This window comes from Amphiura filiformis, chromosome 15 (assembly GCF_039555335.1).
Source record: "Amphiura filiformis chromosome 15, Afil_fr2py, whole genome shotgun sequence".
NCBI lineage: Eukaryota > Metazoa > Echinodermata > Ophiuroidea > Amphilepidida > Amphiuridae > Amphiura > Amphiura filiformis.
Genome location: NC_092642.1, coordinates 35,985,578 through 35,999,921, shown reverse-complemented (window position 1 = coordinate 35,999,921; position 14,344 = coordinate 35,985,578). Strand labels below are relative to the sequence as shown.

The window sequence follows — 14,344 nt, the reverse complement described above, 5'->3', positions numbered from 1 at the left end:
TAGCAGAGGAACCTCGTAGTATGGTAAGTTTACACTACCCTAATACCTTTATTCCCAGACTACTACAGACCATTCGCAACCAGTAAAATCTCCGTGTTTTGTATGCTATGACTTCTCGCATATTCATGAGGGCTGATGGTTCCATCGTGCGTGTCTAACAATCACGCCAGCGTTGCGTGCCTTCGCGTACACGCGATAGAGATTCGCATGTCTTCGCGTTTACCCGAAAGACCGTAAAATAAGTGGTACGTGCGTAGCCGTTTCGCCTGTCGCATTTCAAAGGAAATGTTTGTGATTTTTGAAAATAAATCTGACGTCACCATGGGATTCCTTGACTCATTTCCTTCCCAAAAATGTATAGTTTTATATACTTTGGACATACAATTCAGAAATAATGATGCTCAAAAAGGACCATGTTCTCTCCCATTGCCTGGCCTTAAAGAGGAAGCCCCTCCAGAGCAGTTCTTCTGGGGTTAACCAAACCTACCTGTTTATCAAATTAACCTGTGCAAGGTTTTGACAGATACCAATAATTGCAATAACATTAAAACATCAATTTGTGCGTGTCAACTTCAAAGATAACCTTGCCACTGATTAATTTGATAACCTTGCAGGTTTGGATCAACCCAGAACTTATCTAGCGTCGCTTCCGCTTTAACTTTAAAAGGTCAACATTTTCAATTGATAATCTCTTTTCATCCAAGCTACATACACTTAAATATTTATTTAAAGTTCATATCATTAGATTTATACAATTTATATTTTTTCAAATTTAAAAATTTGAAAACATATCAATTTTTAATAATTTGCCATGATTTTGTATTTATATCGCGAATTTAAAGAAAATCAAAATATTGGACATTCCTTTAAAAATATAATTCGATATGTTTCAGGTGCTATCAAGTCCTACAAAAAATATGTGAAAACGTCACACTTCGAACCCTAAACTAATTCCCTATACCACGAATGTATTTAATATTAGGAAGTTCGCGGCAATTTTTTAGTTGAAGGTCAATTAAAAACTGGAACAATATGGTTCCTGTCATCCCATTCGCCTTAAAATTGAGGAAGCTGAAAAGCGATATGCGCCTCGTCAATGCAATTGAACTTTTGACTTTGTTCACTAGTATCCGACTAAGCTGTACATGTACAATGTACGGCACGTTGGCTATAACACACTACAGTCAATAAGGGCGAATTTCTCGACGGGTGGCTTAGCAGTTGGCTAGTCTAGCCTCAAGGCTTAAGAGGTCGTAAGACCAGGCTTAACTGAAAACACGTTCCCCGAAGCACGGCTACCATAGCCTCGAGGCTTCGTTAGCCTGTGGGCCAGGCTTGTAGGATTAGCCCCAGACTTCGGTAAAACTTGCATTTCTCGATATCAGTCTTCTGTACGCAAGCCTGTTAGGCCAGGCTTACAGCGGCTTTTCTTGGCCCTGCCTCAGAGCAGGTCTTAGGTCGTAAGCCGTGGACTGGTAATGTAAATTACATAGCATTAAAAATTAAATGGTGCATCAAATGGCTTCATTTGTGCTTTCATTTTGAAAATTTTCCAAATTCTCAATGGGGCACATCCCCCTCAGACACCCCCTGCGTGCGACGGGCAGCGCTGTCGCGCCGCATAACAATTTTCCAAAATTGTATTGCCACCCCTATCAAAATATCCTGGCGCCGCCCCTGGTTAAACCTGCTGTTAGTTGAACATTTCACCATTTTATTTTAGTGTTCATTCGAGTCAGTTAAACTTGCTGTTGCTATAAGGCCTACTCATTTTGAATGATGAACTTTCTTTTGCAGCAACGGTCCCAAATGGGTGCAATTAAAGCGAGACGCAATCTTCGACGTCAACTTGCTGTCGTGAGCGTCTTCAGGAGAGGAAGGATCCTTTCTGAAGCATATACCAAATTTAAATCGCGCTACCGATTCATTAAATGCTTACTGATCTGCTTGAACCTAACTTGTAATGGTCAACAAATAGGAGCAACCCTCTCCTTCCTGTTCAACAAATATTGCTAACGTTATGATATTGGGCTATTCCAGAAAATAACTGCACACCCCCTATAGAGGAGTAAATTTTCAATCAAAGAAATGTCCGAGTTTTCCAAGTCTGCTTTCTGAAAACGACTGGAATTCCAGTTGCCAATGTCACGTGAAAAAGCTTGGAAATCAAATTAAATGAAGGAAAAATCACGCAAATGTCCAAAATGAGTTCTCAAATTGAGGATTTCTGATTTTGAACTATTTTTCTGCCGGATTTTTTACCTTTGGACACTTTAAAAGTCTGGATTTCCAACAGTCACGACTCTTGGACAAAAAGTCCGGAAATCCGAACTCCTCTATAGGGGGTGTACATCTATTTGCTGGAATAGCCCATTTTGCTACAAGAAGTGCCCCCCCCCCCATATTTGACATGTCCACATGAACTTGCTCCCATGCTTTCCTCTTTTTTGCCTGAGATTTATTATCAGACGCCTTGCTTTCAATGACTATGCACTCATGCTAAATTCGCAAATAGAACATGAAAATATCAGCAGTAGATAGCACGCACGATGGTTGTCAAATGCTTGGTTATGTTTTTGTTTTTGCACCAAAATTATCCTTAAATAATGTTTTACTTTTGACAAACATGCGTATGATTTGTTTGAAGTGTGAAACAATTTTTGCTTTAGGCCTACTTTTAGGGGAATCAAAGTTTCCTTTTCTGTAGGCTTGCAGTTTGACCCTTTTTGAAATGCAAAGAAAAATTAATGAGTCGAGTAAAAAGTATAGAAGTATCATTCATAGAAATAAAAATAATACACAAAAGACACAAAACATAAAAAATACTAATCTTGCATCAAGTTGTGTAGGTGTAAGCCCAAGCACAAGACCGTCGGTCTAGGCTAGTCTTTGCGCTGGTAACCTTGTTAGTACGGTAAGCCGTGAAGGACAACAACTTATGTACATCTACCTCCAACTGCCTATACAATTAAGTCGCTGGTAGAAAGGGACGCGGTTGTCAAGCGTTAAGCCTGCAAGGCCAATAAGACCAGGTTGAATTTGCGTTCAAGAAATCCGGCTACAGTTAAGACTCGGGCTTCGAGAGCGGGCTAGGCTTAGTAGCCTCAAGGCCACCTTAAGCCTAAGGCTTACTAAGACTCCTATCGAGAAATTCGCCCTAAATGGCTGCGGCAAAAGGAAATACGGATATAATTCGCGTTATGTTGTGGTCTACTCCACGATCTGTCTCAACAAGTTTTTTGCAATGTATGACAAGTGGCGGAAATTCTCAAGGATGGCATGAACCCTACTGGATGACATTCCAAATTTCAAACTATGGCAAACATCGCAAAGCCGCATTGACATTGCTGTCTAGAACGTGGTTAGATCAAGATGGAGCGATTGATACCGATACTATCGGTTTGGAAATAGCAGGTATTGTATGCAGTGTTGCATGGTACACAAAAACGTTTTAAAAACGTTTTAAATAAGTTATATTTTGGCTTTTGGTTTAGGTAAAAACGTTTTAATGTCGGGTTAGATAAAGGTCATGAAAACGGTTTAAAACGTTTTGTATGAAAACACACTACAACAATATTTTTTTAATGTTTTCAAATTGTTATTGTAACCTAATGTTGCAAATATTTTTTGCCAAATATTTTGTCAACACTTAAATAACATTATGTTAAAATATTTACACCAGGCAAACACAGAAATGTTCTTAAAATGATTATTTCAAAACGTTTTAATAACATTTAGATGTCGGGTTATATAAAGGTCATTTAAACGTTTTTAAAACGTTATTGCAAATATTTTGGGCAAACATTTTTCGGAAAATATTTTTTCAACCCGCAAATAACATTCTGTTTAGAATGTTTTGTATCAATTTTTCAAAAATGTTTTTGGAATGTTATTAAAACGTTTTATACCCTTCATATAACCCGACATTTAAACGTTTTCTGTAAAACATTCTGTGTTTGCTGGGCAGTAGATTATCAAAAAATATTTTTTAGTGTTATGAAAACGTTTTATACCCTGAATATACCCTTTATATAACCCGACTTTTAAACGTTTTCTGACAACCTTTTATAACCTTTTGCGAATGATGTCGAAAACGTTTTGTGTTTGCTGGGTTGTCACAATCAGGGAACCTGTTATTCTATTCGGGAAAATGCCTTATGAACTCTCACCCTCTTGTCACAATGCAACTTTAACAGGAAAACTTCTGCTACTACCTGAGGAATATAGTTGCTCATTATAACCAGCATGGATATGCCATTGCGTGGATGGACGTACTGGTTTCGACTGTTTGACCTTTTACTCCCCAATATTCAGTGTCGATTAATGCGACAAGTAGTATAGCTCCGTATACTGTAGTCGTTGATTTTTGGTATAAATGGTAAAAGAGTGGCTGCCCTATGAGAAGACGTGTTCCCATTTGGATTATGATTATTGTCCAAATCTCCCCCTTGAAAGTTGTCTTTCCGTAATATATTGGTTTTGTATGCCAGAGAAAATATTTAATTATCAATTCAGGGCCGGATTTACCAATGGGCCAGATGGGCCCGGGCCCAGGGCCCCCAAATTTTTAGAGCCCCCACAATTGTCCTGCGCATTTTCCTTTTTAGCCTCCAAACCACCATGTATTGGGTCAAAATAGGGTAAAATAAAACAAATTGGCCCGTTATATAGCAATATTAACCTTCTTCTTATGGGGCTTAAAGAGTCTGAAATTTTTTCGCGCACTTCGCGCGCAAATGTCTTAGTAAACTCTATGCTCGTCTCCCTCTAAATTGTAATGCTTCCGCAGACATCGTAACCAAAACTTGACCACTGCAGTGCAAATGACTTCCTCACGTTGAGTTGGTGGCTTCCAAATTTTGGCCTGACCCAGTGCCCCCAAAAAGGTAAATCCGGCCCTGATTATCATTCACCTTATGTTATTCTTTTCCTATCCAGGAGGCTATTGGGCTGCAGACAAGTCTTATTCGTGGCTTAAAGATCAATTAGAACGCGTGGTACCAGACAACAAGAATATCGTGTTTTGCAAAGATTTCGCCGCGGGACTAGAGGGAATGTACGAATATCTCCCAGACGGGTTCCGTCATTCGTTTCTGATTCGTCACCCCTATAAAGTCCTAGAATCATGGGAGAAAATGATCAATCGGGGAATCGAAAACGAATCGAAGCGAATGAAAATATCTGAGCAGCCAGAATTTTTACTGCCACCAGGGCTGTTCTTCAAAGAACAGTATGATCTTTACCAGCATGTGAAAGAGCATTATGAACCAAATCCCGTGATTATTGACACTGATGACTTATTAGCTGACCCAGGTCGTGTATTGAGAGCATATTGTCAGGCAGTAGGTATACCATATAACAATGATTTACTTCAATGGAAGCCCGGCCAAGAATCCATGGATCAGCAATGGATGGTGGCCAAAGAACAGATTTATTATCAACATTTTGCCAAATTTCACATGGAAACCTTTGCCAGTACATGTTTTGGAAAACCGACAAAAGTACCTGTTCGAGATAAACTTTCAGACGATGTTCGTCACTGCTCTGATATATGTATGGAATATTATGAAGCAATGTATGCAAACAAGTTGGAAGTTTAAAATTGGAAAAAATAGAAAGAAGAATAACAAAAGGGTATATATTTAACTATTCACCCTAGAAGTGATGATGTAACAGGATTAACTACCATAGCAAATAGTTTGGTGTAATCCTTTCGCAGGATCACTCAAAGTGGGAAATTTTAGACATTATTTTGTATTGTATCTTTAAAAAATAATGATTATAAGTATATAAAACTATACATTTTCAGAAAGCAAATGACGCAAGGAATCCAACTAGCATAGCAGATTCCTGCAAAAATGAGCAGTTTGTGAGAAAAGCGCCAAATTCGGTCCACCATAACAACTTACAATAAATATCCAAATTGATGAAAATTGCATACTTGTGTTCTAAAGACACAAAACTAGATTTAATTTTCTCACATTTTTGAATGTTTTCTTCATTTTAAAAATATGGGTCAAGAAAGGTCAAAATTGGACTTTTTTTCGATTTTGACCAAAATTTAGGATATTTTAAAGTATATTTTTGAAACGAACAAAAAATTCAAAAAATTGAGAAGACAGAATCTAGTTTTGTGTCTTTAGAACACAAAATATGCAATTTTCATCAATCTTAAACAATCTGTTTCTTACAGAACAGTTAATTATGTTTTGTTCAAATGTGAAAATACTGCACGATATTAAAATGTACACCGTGTCATCACGGTCTATGCCTGCATGATGCCCGGTATTTGGAAATACTTGGTAATTTTTATGGGACACCCTGTAAAGTAAACGAGATCACTACCTCAAAAACCATACAATGTCCAGTATAGTATAGTATAGTATAGTATAGTATAGTATAGTATAGTATAGTATAGTATAGTATAGTATAGTATAGTATACAAATATTAACTGTCTATGAGTGCGATGGTCGAAATATAACCACGAGGTGAAAGATGGATTGTTCCATTTCACGAGCCGGAACGGCGAGTGGAATGGAACAATACATCTTTCACCGAGTGATTATATTTCGACCATTACACGAATTTAAGACAGTTAATATTTGTTTTATATCTATTACTAAAATACTATTTAAGGTAGCAAATACATTTTTTCATCAACAGAACACCATGTTTTGCCGTGATGTACTTCACATGTTGGGGTCCACCCCATAACTAAATCGGCGAGTCCAAGAGTCAGCGCACGGCTTGGCGCAGGCACACTACGGCAGAGCACATGATGGTAAAGACTATCACACGGAGTGGGTGATAGTAAAAATGATAAATGTTAATCAACCAATGAACTGTCTAGAATTTATGTATGAGTGATATAATATATTATATAGTATCAAGTAAACGAAAAACTATACAATTTCCAGTATAGTTTAAAGTAAACGAGACCACTACCTCAAATAATCAATTAATAGTAAGTGGGGAATCTGACCAGGAGGATTTAGTATAGGGCGTATCAGACCACAATATTTTAGATAATAAGTCAAATTTTGCTAACTATCAATATCAAACTCTATACTGCTTTTACATAAGACACTTTACCTACGAGACACATTGCACGGCTTTCCAGTCCAGTTGTTTAGAGAAAGTAGTCAAATGGTCATTCACACTGATTTACACTCGGCACAGTGTTGCTCACTATGTAGCCTTTCCGCCCATCAGAGCTGCTATATTTAAAGAGAATGGTCTTACGCCCAACCCTGTCTTATAGATGCAATGGAGGTGGGTTGAAACCAATCAAAGGACGAGCCTGTCTGTTCATATTCATAAGTATTTCAAACGTTCTTATGTAATTGACATCAAAAATTTACTAAGTGCAGATAATTTTTTGTCTGACACCAAAAAGCTGTGGTGTTATCTCATAGCGGAGACCATTTTTATACCGTAGAAATGTGGCATACCGACATACAAGTATCTTAACAACCAAAAATCACATTGTCATCAAATAATTTTTATTTTGTAGCCTAGGTTTAAGAGTATAATCATGGGTAATTTCAATTGGCTGGCACTTAAGATAACAGAGATGTGATGATGGAGGTAGAACTTTTTGGATGACTCTCGTAATATTTAATAGTAAGTAGCTAGCAAACAATCAAGTGATCAAGCAAGAGAGCAAGCAAACAAGTAAGTATAAGCAAGAATGAATAAAATGGCAACCTACCTTTAAAGAAGAATCGTTAAAACGCTTTATCAACTCATGATTGCATTTATATATAGGCCTAAGTTTACTTAGCACTAACGGCTTTTTCGATATATGGTGTACACAATTTTCACGATTACATTTCCCGTCTTCAATTCATTTAGCAGTTACCTCACGTCGTACTTTGGTCTCAGTAACTCACTCCTATAAAGAAAAAAGGCGATGAAATAAAAAAAAGACGAAGTCTCAATTTCAGGAAGACACCGAACATAGACAGATGTCTATAAAGCTACAAAGAATGTTGAAATGAGGCAACGCGTTCGAACACGTCGGGAAGGTTTGCATTAAAGAAAATATTTCAGTCTTGTGTTGACGCAATTTGCGGGTTCTCCTTACCATTTTACATATCAGATAAATAGTATAGAGAAGATGAATGCACAGAATACTATACAAACTAGACACAATTGTATCAAATAACACTTGTCGACAGTTTTTGATCATAATCTATGGGCTATAAATATAAAAACATGTTTACAATGGAATCATGGTTTACCTGTTTTTTACGTGAAGTTTTAATCATTCTTTTATAGAAGTAAAATCAATCAGCCGATGTTATATTTTCCTTCTAGAATCCATAAAAATCAGTTATGTTACTAAGAGTTTGACAATGTTATTATTGTATGAGATACGAGCAAAGTGCAGAGGTCATAGTGCAAGATCACGTACGAAATAAACAAACAATAAAACAGGATTATAGTCTACACGTATCCGTATTCAAAGTTGTGCCCCGAAGCCCGGTAAGTAGATAGTTCCTCTTTTGAATGGTGTCGAGGGATGAAATCTTATATTAGTTTAAACTGTTATCGCTCTTCCCTCACAGAATGGGTGTTCGGTCGAATCAAAAACTACCTTGCATGCTATATTCTTTTAAGCAATCAACAAAATAAAATAAAACATCGCAGAAAATTGTGAAATAATTTCGACCTATCAAGAATGCAAAATAAGACACATGTAATTATCGACGGAGTAGATCTCGATCAACTCCCGTTCATAGCAAGGCATAATAATTATAATATTTATATGCAGTAAAGATTATAATTCAGATATATCTGCTCACTCAACACGCTGACGAAAATGTAGGTCCATCAAGAACACTTCGAGGATCCTGTGAGCCAAATTTAATTGGATATGAAACTCATTTGCGTACCATTCTTATGTGTGTGGAACATTATTTTTATTAGCTGTTCCAGGGCTTTCCCGTTTATAATACACACTTCTCATTATGATGAAACTATTATTTCATTAGGCGAAGTGGGCTCTTAGAAATCAAGGGAATTCTAAGGATTCTAAGCGCCAAGCATTGGTTATTTTACTTCATGTTTTATAGGAATCAAAAGGTTCTCAGGTGAACCTTTTCGTCTTTGGGACGAGCTTTGAGAGTTAGTGAAATTCAATACTGATACGGCCCATATGTATGTGGTCGTTAAGGGGTTTGTTTGTTTATGAGAAAATATAGAATTACCTAAAATCTCGAATTTTATTCGCTCAAAGTAAAGCAAACATTCAAGAAACATTGTCCTAAATTTGGAAGCAGAGGAATCTTTACATAATCTCTTAGGACCCGTGGGCTACCGCTCCCAAATCCATGCTTATGTATTACAAAACATCCGAGTAGATGAAAGTCATCTCGACTTAATTTGCCTCGCGAATGAGCTCCGTTTGTAAATATAACATATTCTCGACTTAGCAAGCAGGCTTCCTGGTAAAACATCGCAATGCTGCCATCACACGATATTAAACTATACGTTACTCTAAATGTTTTCGTGTGTAAATTAAAAGGTAAATAATTCACGTCTACTCACAAGTACGCTATTTTTTTTCCAAAATATCAATTTGATGTGATTATTATTCATAACTCATGAAGATTTAAATCATATTGAACTTTTCTTGTTTTTGCTATAGATAAATTCCTAAATTTCATATTTAGAAGTCAAAAATAAAGCTTCTTCTTCTTGCGTATGTCAGGAAGAAACAAGATATAAAAGCCAAAACATAAATTTCATTAAATTTCAAGCCCAGTACGCATCAACCAGTCCCTGGTGGCTTCATCGACTTCAATCAGGCCGGAGATACCATTCAGTGGTCTATGGAGGTGACAGGATGAGATGATGTGGTCGGCTGTTTGTTCCTCACTACCGCACTCGCAAGCTGGGCTTTCCTTTAAGCCCCATTGGAACAGGTTGGCATTGAAGCGTCCAACTCCACTTCTCAGGCGGTTTAATTTTGTCCAAGCAGACCTGGGTAGATTGAAGCCTGGGATGGTGTCTGTTGGGTCTGTGACAAAGCGCTGGAGTGGTGAGGAAGACTGAAGCCATTGGTCTTTCCATGCCTTAGCTGTCCAGTCCTTGGCTGTCTGGTTAGGGTGTGTCGTCTTCATCAAGACTATTGCAAAAATAAAGCTATCGTCGGTAGACAGCAGTATATTAAATTATTTCATCAAAAGATGCATTAAATCATAATGGCGTTTGCGTATTGTGTTAAATTGCTTTAAGATAATAAGAAAGCGTAAATATCAAATGATACAGTTTCCTGGTACAATTAACAGAATCGTGATTATATCTTACTGGGAATGGTATTATATCTAAGTATAGTATACCAAAACCCCACAGGACCGTAAACGCACCTAACGATACGGTTATGATATCAACACAAGCATTCCTCGATATGTATGCTAAATATTTTACGCTGATGAATTCCTCCAGGAACTTTGCTAAGACGGAGTATGGTAATAGGTTTTCCCCATATCCGATGAAAACAGCTCCAAGGTGGAATGCGGCACGATGCACCCAGTCGTCACTCGTTCATTCGCTAATGAGAGAGCTTACACAAACAACGATATGCTGTAGACGGTGTACGAGACAATGATTTCAGACTCGTAACTTTCATATTAAAAGGCGGTATTTTTATTAACTAATTATAATGTGCCGTTTCATAAAAAAAGGGTTTATTTCAGTGGTGTGCCCGAGATAATAACTCGAATGCAAAGTTATTTTTGTTAACGTTAGCGATTTCAAAATTATCATTTTCCCCAGCTGTTTTCGCAAAGCAAAGCTTAATGCACAACCAATATTAAGACTAAATAAATTTGACAAACTACTCTGTAATTAATTTCACAAATTACTCTGTCATCAGAACAGTGTATAGAAATAAAGAGAAGAAAAGTTGTACAGGAGCAATCCGTCACGTAATTTGGAAATATTATCTAGCAACCATTTATTAGGTCAGACAATAAAGTGGGTCACTATTACATACACTTCAAACGCAGTGAAATATTAATTTATTTCACTGCGCCACAAGACCATTGAAAACGTCAAGTAGAATTAAACTGTTTATTCTCGTCGTGTAAATGGTCGTCTGCAGAGTCAAGACAAACAGCTTAATCATGCTAATTGCAGAGAAATTAGAATGTGTCGGCAAAGCTACTAAAATAGAAATACATTTGATATACTATTGGTAGAAACTTAAGGTACCTTTAAACCTTCATTACGCTATTATTGTTGAATGCAGAAACATATTCTCTACCGACAAATCTCCGACATCAATTATTACATTCTGGTGTTTTTTCCATCGAGAATCATTATCCTTGATGACCTTGACATTACCAATCGAAAAGGACGAATTAAAGACAAAGATATTTTCACAAAGATGCGCCGAATAAATAGAAATACATCTATATTTAATAGCTTACACTTCTCTATTCAATAGCGTGCACTTTTCTTTAATTAATGTATTGCAATTCAACTAGTACTGCATGTACAACTTTGCACACCGATAAAATATGCACAAAATATGAGCGAATTCCGAAAATCTACATTACTTGTAACCACTCATAGGCATGTTTGTATTCAGTTCAACTTTAATTCCAAATATGGACATGCAAATTTAAAGTTTTTATATAATTTCCGGAGAAGGTATAAAATTGACTGAGTGTCGTCTGCGATGATATTCCCCGCGCTGAGTGGGTTACATAGCGTAGTTTTTCTAACGATGATTCCTTATTGTGTTATCCCTCCCTATAGGGCTCACAGACCAATTGTATAAATCCACAGATTTGTGATAAATCATGCACGCACGAAACGTACGATCCTAACTTTACATGCGGAATTCTAGTCCGACAGTACGTCGAAGTATATTGTAGACAGGAGACGCGATTCGACATATCTTTACAACTGGGACAGGTGGGTGTATTCTATTTTTTTCTCGGCTCTGCCTGTGAACCAATCAATTCGTTAAATAGCGTTCACCATAGACGCTTGTTAATGCTTTTGCCTTTTGGAAGAATTTCCTTCATGTTTTACAATTGCCTTAAAAGAGAAAGATATAAAACTTCGTTAACTTAAGTAGGTCAGGTAAATCTGAGTTGTGTAATTTTAATTAATTATTTAATTGATGTCGACGTACGCAAGGCGAGGTAAAAGGAATTGACAGCGAGGAGAGAATGTAGAATATGTGCTTTATTGATGCAAAATATAGAAATCTAATATCTTCACCGTATTAGATAAACATTTGGGTTTTGTACATCGTGTGATACACATCAATTTATTCCATTTGCTACAAAATACTTGGTAGTATATTGCGCTACCGTATGTGTTTGTGGTGTTACATTGCTACATAAGTGGAATAAATGTTTTTGGCATCATTATATCTCGAATAATAAAACCTAGAATTGGTTCCATTTTTCTATATGTGTTCCCTATGCTTCCCACGAGGGGACGAAGGTCATAATGGGTCAAAACCCAACAATTGTCCTATCATGCTGTTGTGTAATACATCTCAAATTGGTCTTCCTAACGCCAGGAATAAAAAGAAGTAAATTGTCATATTGTTCTGCGTTGCTTATGCTCCCCCGGGTGTCTTATTTAGATATGTATATTTTATTGTGTCAAGTATGGCTTCAAAACGTTTATATACGGTATAAACTAGATGGCGCTATTACTGCACTAAACTGATTCATATGATCCTTTTAAGACCAGTTGTAGATCGATTAATATGATCATTTCAACAGGAGACTGGTGGACACAGTAAAAATTCGTGTTTAATTTTGACACCAAATATTTCTGCTCTTGGACTCTTTTACTTACAGTAAAAATCATGATCGTTTCCCCCAATATTTTTTAAAATGTCCCTCCATTTTATTCTTTAAGTTTTTTAAGTTCTTTAAGTTGACTATTCATTTTTCTATTCAGCTTATTGTCTTTATTCAAACACTTATCCCACTTATTTCCATTCTTGGCATCCAACTGCCTGCCCTAAATTACTATTTTTAAGGAAACTCTTATGTCTTCTACTGGTTTGCTCTTCTTTTTCCATTGTGTCTATTTCTATGGACTCCTTTGGAAATAAGTCTTTGACTTTAAGGGACAACCTTGTCATATTATCATGTTAATATTTTATGTTTTCAATTTGTATTTTATATAAAGAATTATGTTTTTGTATGTTCTGTACAATATGTGTTTTGACTTTATGATGATATGCTCAAATCAAATCAAATATATATAGACCATGTCCCTTCATATATGCATGTTTGTGTGATGTCTTGTCTCACTGCATTTGATAAAGATCCTGGTAGGATCGAAAGCTGAAGTACTTTGGCCATATTGTCAGGAAACATGGAGGTGTAGAAAAACGCTATGGAAGGCAGACGAGGAAGAGGACGTCCACCAACATCTTGGACTAATGACGTGAAGCTGGTTTCTAACCAAGGAATGCAAGGTGCAACGCACTTGGCATTAGATCGAGTGAGATGGCGAACTCTTGTGAATACCACAGCAGCGCTACACAGCGCCACCTGACAGAGAGAGAGAGAGAGAGAGAGGATCGAAAGCTCGGGAACCTAAAAACTTTCGCTTTTTAACACTAATTGAATTGCTGTAAGCAAGTGAATAAGTCAGTGTAATAAAGAAAGTACACTCTTCGACAAAAGATCCAAGTAGAAACTCAAAAGTTTTAACGTGTCCTGTATGTTAAACCTAAATAGTTTTACAAAGAAATGAAACAAGATTCTGCATAGGCCAGAACGACCGATTCAGACAGAAAAAGGTTCTGCAGAGTCCTAAAAGAACCACGTTGGGTTCGTGGAATTGTCTAGAACAATTTTTCGATCCTATAGATCTGAACCATTTTAAAGACTATAAGTAGCTTAGCAGTGGCGTAGCCAGGATTTTGGAACCGAGGGGGCACAACTTGTAAATGTACCGACGGAAATATTGTTTACCGACGGAAGTTGTGATTTGTTGACCCAAATTTTTTAGCATGGTTTGAAAAAGTGAAGAGCAAAAAAAAAAAAGAAAAAAAAAAAAAAGGATAATAGGCGCTACTAACATAAAAACACATACTTTTTATGTGCAATTGTCAATTTTTCATCATTTTCGTTACAATTCTCCTCATTTTTCTGTCCCACTGGATGGAAAATAGTCTATTGTTAACCCCATTTTTTTTTCAACAACGCCTTCCGTCTACCGACGGCCTTACATGAACCGACGCCCATGACGAGCGGGGGGGGGGGGGGGTACCGGCCCCCTGCCCCCCCTGGCTACGCCACTGTAGCTTAGCAAACATGCAAGTGAGCAAGCAAGAGATCAAGTGCAAGCAAA

At 37.0% G+C, this 14,344-nt stretch overlaps 1 protein-coding gene across 1 annotated transcript; it reads left to right on the top strand.

Annotated features, from left to right (window-relative positions):
* The first annotated feature begins 3,179 nt into the window (after positions 1 to 3,179).
* LOC140171571 (uncharacterized) lies at positions 3,180 to 5,882 on the top strand. The gene is made up of 2 exons (XM_072194847.1): positions 3,180 to 3,414; positions 4,939 to 5,882. Exons 1-2 carry the CDS (start codon positions 3,201 to 3,203, stop codon positions 5,598 to 5,600), a joined length of 876 nt encoding a protein of 291 aa, XP_072050948.1. The 5' UTR covers positions 3,180 to 3,200; the 3' UTR covers positions 5,601 to 5,882.
* The last annotated feature ends 8,462 nt before the right edge of the window (positions 5,883 to 14,344 follow it).